The following is a 6259-nucleotide window of genomic DNA, read 5'->3' on the forward strand; positions in this document are numbered from 1 at the left end:
GATAGACAGACTGAAGATAGATAGGCAGATGAAAGATAGATAGATAGGTTAAAGATAGATAGATACATAAAGCCAGGTGGGCTCCTTACAGCTTCAATCTCTGCGACTTTCTTCTTTTTCTCTTCTACCTGTCGATCTACTTGATCTACGCGATGACGTTGATCTTCCATGCTGATAAAAAGACATTTCCACAAGCACACATGTCTCAAGATTTCAGACACTCTGTATCTACCCACAGACACGTGCAGACACCTAGCTAGCTAGATATATAGCTGCTGAGATAGACCGATCAATCGACCTAGTTGTCAGATGCGACTCGTGGATACATACATATAAACATAGTTACGTATCTACCTATATATATATATATGTAGAGAGAGAGAGCGAAAAAGAAATAGATAGACACAAAATCCTCCTAGGCACTAGAAGATTGGAAATGGCATGTCTGCTTTTCTCTGACTTGGTAGGCTGAGAAGCAGTGAGGAAAACTGATCTTCTGTGGAGGACTTCGGATACGACGTTCGAGATGACTCGAAGACATACAGGCATTTGCAGGACCCTCTCTCGTGCCGACAAGAAGGCTGGCTATCCATCCACGCATCTATCCATATGTATGTAGCTCAATCCCCCCTATCCTTCTGTTCCTGTGTATATCTATATCTACTAAAAGTAAAAGCTCGGAACTCCATCCTTGCCCGTCTCCGTTGCTAGAGTAGAGGTATCGCCTAGATGTATATGGATTTAAATACATGAAAACATACATAGGTTCTACATATATACACATATTTGGAGAGAGAGACGTAGGACGTCTTGTAGCACTTCAAACGAGTATACAGATACATTCTATGCAATAGGGTATTCTTTCAGCTAAGACAAAGACAAGAAGAACTGAGGCGCGATGCTACTCTTCTTATATCGCCGTTGCATGCATGGCTCAGTGACGTACTTCTGATAGGCCTGAAGTTTGCTAAATGTCTGTACAGATCTCAACGTAGAGAGAGAATCCGTTGCTTGGTGTGAGTCTTCATTCGATGTGAAAGAGGAAGAAGAAGAAGGAAGAAGAAGATAAGACGAAAAGCCACCGCCGCCTCCTCGGACTATCCCGGAAGAAAAAGAGACATCTCCATCGACCGTAACACAATCGAAGCCTACAGTCCACGAATTAGAAAATTAAGGATGAGAAGCGAAAAGAAGAGTGAACAGAAAAGAAAGAAAAGAAACGTATATGTATATGAGAGAGAAGAAAGAGGCAAGAAGAAGAACTCCTCCTACCCATGTGAATCTGATGTGTACATACTCACCAGGGGAGTATACACATATATGAATATAAATATAAATATATATATATATATTGAGAGAGAGACCTCTATTAAATCTCCTACTACCTTCACCTTACTAGGTACATCTGTCTATCTATCTATCTATGTTTAATCTATCTATCTATCGTTAACCAATCTCTTCAAGTAAGGAAATACAGGGAGCTAGACATGTCTGGTGTCGTTACACCACAAGATATACAAGCGAGAGTAGGCTTTGTCTTTCTCATCTAATCCTTCTTTCTTTTCAATCTGCTAATCGATTGATTCCTTCATCCCTCTCGCCAGAAAGTTTCTCATTTCTCCAGCCCTTTTCTTTTTTCTTCACTGTCTTTGTCCCTCCTCAAAGGTAGCCTTTTGTACATTCTTTCTTCTCCTAGATCTTTCCTTCGTTGTAAAGAAGACTCAGAGGGTTCTAGCTACACGGTTGAGACGAAGATCTCGCACTAGAGTTGATCTGTAGAAGATTATCGGAACGATTTCTTCACTCTTATTTCTATGAAAGAACTTTCCTTCTCCTTCTTACAGAATCTTTCGCCTTCTTACAGGAAGCGATACTCTAGCCCCTTTTCTCCCAATCTTTACCTCTAATGAAGACCCGCACTTCATTCGATTCTCTTGACCATTCTTATCTCTCTTCAGGAGCACATCGTAAAGACCGATTCACACTTTTGTCTTCTTCATTCTCGAGGGCACTAAAACTGATCCTTCGTACAAGCTAGACGCAAGAACGTCCCTTGTTTGCATGAAGAATGGGTCTAGCTACCGAGACAGAGAAAGAATCCTGCTCTCTCACCTTTTTGATGGAGAGACGAGACAGAGAAATCTGCATGGCTAGCTCCCCCTCTCCCTGTCTCTTCCTGTTCTGATAGAGAAGGGACTAGAAGAGCTCGACCAAAGACACTCCGAATATAAGCCGAAACCAAGGCCTCATTTTCACTTGAGAGCCGAGGAGAGTCTTCTTCTCCTCCATGTCTATTAACACTGATACACTGAAGAAAGAAAAGAACGAAAGAGACTTTCATTTTAAAAAGAACAGACAGAAAGAAAAAGACGCTCGAAAGAAAGAAGTGACAGTTGAGAGCTTCGAATCCAAATAGGCAAGGAGAGAGTAAAAGAGATGTCTATATAGGGAGGGATATAATGTCCTCCCCGAGTAATGAATGAATCAGAAGAGAAACAAAGAGAGTCGTTTTCCCAGTGTATATACACCCCGAGAATCCTGCTTTCATGTTTCTGTTTGTCTTTCCTTCTTGCTGCTCGGCTTCTATCTGATAAGGATGTCTCTCCCTCAAGTAACCGAAATGTCCGTATCTGTCTTGATACAAGAAGGAGAAGAAACGTAGGAAAGCGAAGAGATCATTTTTAACTGGGCTTAATCAACTCTCTTGCGAATCGCTGTAGAGATGTAATAGAACGAAAAGGAGGAGGAGAACAAGAAGATCGTTTATACAATTATGTTTACACCCCTGAATCTTCTCTCTCTACGCTTGTATTTTTTATGCATGCATCTGGTGCATGCGATGAAGAGAGACGACGCCTGTAGAGAATCTAACCCAGGCCACGTGTCTCTTCCTTGAGGGAATTCTCGACAGGTTTTCTTTGCTCACCCACGAGACTTCTTCTCCATGTGGATAGCTATATCGAGCTAGAGAGGCGAGAAATCGATTCATGTATGGAGAAAGAAAGAAGAGTCTTCACACTTGAAGAGGTCTATACTATTCAAGCGAAAGATATATCTACATGTAGATACTTGCTCCACATGTATCTCTCCTGTATCCAGTTCGATAGATAGATAGATAAAGGTAGATAGATTGATAGCTGAATACATTATACATAGATAGAGAGACTGAGAGATTTCAAAAATTAACCCTAGATCGATAGGTGCCTTTCTCTTAGATCGTGAGAATCTCTTTGAAGAGAAAGGACGTATGACGTGGTAGTTTGTCTGACCTCGGGTAAAGGAAGAACATGCACATCTTCATCTTCATCGTCTAAGAGAGTCTGAAGGAACGTTTTTCTCATGACGCATGCACGATTGGACGCTTCTCTTCGTCTCTGTAGCTCTCCTACTTCCTTCAAGGGGACAACCGTTATACTAACGGTAGGCTTCTTCTTTCCCCCACCTCCTTCGCCCTCTCCTTTGAGATGACTGAGAAGCTCGTAGGCTGCCTTCGAATCAGGCACTAGAAAAGAGGTTAAGGCATGGGCTCCGATAGACTCAACAGCTCGTCGATATTCAGCAGGAACCTTAGGAGAAGAAAAAGAAGAAGAAAGAGAGGGAGGGATAGGGGAGAGAATGAAGAGATAGATGACAAGCTGTCTTGCCATCTTGTAAGCACGGAAAGGTTCAGGCTTGAGAAGAGAAACGAGGCATGAGGTCGACACAGCGACACCTCACGTACAAGATATAGATAGATAGAGAAACTAAAGATAGATAGATAGATAAGAGATGGATTAAAGTAGATAGGTAGATTAGAGATAGATGGAGGTGAGTATACAGAAGAGAACAGACGAAAAGAAGAGAGGCTGAAGACAACAACGTACGTCAAGTAAAAAGAGCTAGATGAATGAATAGATAGATAGGTAGATAGTTAGACAGAGAGATAACTGAGTCATCATCACTGAAAGCCATGTGGGCGACTATAGTAGAAGCATTCCATGTTTAGATACAGCTATCTACATATAAAGATATGTTCATGTGAATCTGTTCAGACCTTATATAGAGAGATACAGATAGATAGAGAGATTCATAGATGTGTGTACGGTATCTCCCTTTTTCCTCTCTCTCTGTATGCTGCAGGGCCATCCCCTACATACATGTGTGTGTATATATACACATGTCAGTGTGGCCCGTGGGTAGCCTACATATCAACCTGATTGAAGTTGAATGAAGGGACGGCGCGAATGGAATTTTGACCTACCTCAATGAAGTCAAGAAGCATTCCTGCTACTACAGGATAGGAAGCTTTTTCTTTGTCTCCTCCTTTCTTATTTGATCTTCGTCGTTCCTGTTGTGTCATATCGCTTGTTTTACATCGAGAAGAAGAAGATTCGATCCAGCCCCTCTCACTGCAAAAAGCCTCCGCCGCTTGCAGCCCTTCCCTAATGTCTGAACGGAGCTGTTGCCAAAATCGATCTACATGCATACATAGTCGCACGTACATATTCACACATATTGATACATACATATTGTCCATACATACATATAGGCACGTACACATAGATATACATAGCCACACATACTCATACATACATATTCATACGTTCACAGATACATATGCATACATACGTGGATACAGACATGCGTGCGTACTGGCATATAGAGATGTGTCTCCACCTTCATGCATAAGGTGCATATGTATGAATGTATACACGATAAACGCATATGCACACAACACCTCGGTTAAAAGACATAGCCGAAAGTAACGGTGCCTCTGAGTATCGAGAGAGATGCAAGGCAATCTGTAGGTAAGTAGACTGAGAAGACAGAGAGAAGAGAGTCTTTCAACGTACGACTGAAGAGATATAGGTATGTGTATGTCTTCGAGAAGACAGTAGAAGAAAGATATGTACTTTCCATACCGCATGCAGTTTCGTAGGCTGTCCTTGCTAAAGTCTGTTGCTGAAGAAGATCCGCGAGATCTGCCTGCTGAAGACGTAACTCCTCTAGAGCTGCCTCAAACTCCTGGACAAACACAAAGAAAGAAAGAGTGAGAAAGAAAGAAAGAAAGAGAGGAGCAAAGGATGTTGGAGGAAAGAAGAAAGAACGAAGGTAGAAGAGAACACCAAAGAAAGCTAAGGTATACAAGAGAGAAAGATAGAAAGAAAGGGCGGGAAGAGAGAAAGATACCATCGAAAGGAAAGAAAGAAAGACAGAGAGAAACTGTGAATGAAGTCCTATCTGATCCCTAGTAGTGAAGAGGCCTATCATTGAACCACAAGACGCCATAAGAGAGAGAGAATTCACGATGAACGGTGCCAAGTACACGCGAGCAAGAGAATCAACCTAAGAAGACGATGGCACTAGAGAAATATCTCCCCCCATCTTCTTTCCTTTCTCTTCTTGTTGATCACCTCACGAGTATCGGTAGTCAGTTATATCCCCTCGGCTTATATTCGGAGAAGCGCTTGTATCCCCCCTCACCCGTGCCGTTGTCTTTTTTATCTCTCAAGCCAAGTAGGAATCCAGAGAAGAATAAAGAGACTTTCCTTCTTCTATCAATCCGTCAAGCAACTTCAACATATGCCGATGTAGAGAGATCCAGAGATATACAGATAGACTCTTTGTATGCATGTGTGTCGGTACGGTGGGTTCAGATTGACGGGCTGGAAGAGGAAAGGAAGAAGTTAGAGAGGAAGCTTGACACACGAGAAGAGTAAAGATAGATAGAAAGGTACACTTTTTCTATGTACGCCGTCTATATCTCTCCTTCATATACAATAGCGTTGGCTGTAGAGAGAGATATATGTAAATCCTTCTGCGCATGAAACAAGATCTTATAGGGGTGAGGAGAAGAAGAAGAGGTTCTCTTCCTGGAGGAGAATTGATTGAAAGAGGAAGATAAGTAGAAACCTTGAGATATGTGCATGAAACAAGTGATAGAAATCTTTTCGAAAGAAGAGAAAAGACGCAAAGAAAGCACGTAATACCTACCACCCTACTGTTTCAAATGTAGAGAGAGAGAGAGATAGATGAAGATGGATCAAAGATAAACAGATAGATCAAAGACAGATTAAGGATATATTGGAGATAGACAGATAGAATAAAGAGAGATAGATAGATTGAAAAGAGACAGATAGATTGAGGATAGATTAGGAATAGATTAAGGATAGATAGATAGATTAAAGATAGGTAGACAGATTGAAGACAGATAAATAGATAAATCAATGATAGACAGAGATAGATAGATAGATTAAGAATAGATTAAAGATAGATACAT

At 41.4% G+C, this 6259-nt stretch overlaps 1 protein-coding gene across 1 annotated transcript in view; it reads right to left on the reverse strand.

Moving 5' to 3' along the window:
- Positions 1-6259, reverse strand: part of CSUI_002956 (smc n terminal domain-containing protein) — a gene marked incomplete at its 3' end in the record, with an annotated part of 16092 nt that overhangs the window by 7550 nt on the left and 2283 nt on the right. Inside the window, exons 4-9 of the mRNA XM_068063154.1 lie at positions 4902-5004; positions 4241-4455; positions 3270-3566; positions 2113-2308; positions 947-1148; positions 90-171 (exon numbers count right to left, since the gene is read on the reverse strand). Coding sequence (XP_067924870.1) covers positions 90-171; positions 947-1148; positions 2113-2308; positions 3270-3566; positions 4241-4455; positions 4902-5004 — 1095 coding nt within the window. The remainder of the gene's footprint in view (positions 1-89; positions 172-946; positions 1149-2112; positions 2309-3269; positions 3567-4240; positions 4456-4901; positions 5005-6259) is intronic.

This window comes from Cystoisospora suis, assembly GCF_002600585.1.
Source record: "Cystoisospora suis strain Wien I chromosome Unknown contig_1242, whole genome shotgun sequence".
NCBI classification, from domain to species: Eukaryota; Apicomplexa; class Conoidasida; order Eucoccidiorida; family Sarcocystidae; genus Cystoisospora; species Cystoisospora suis.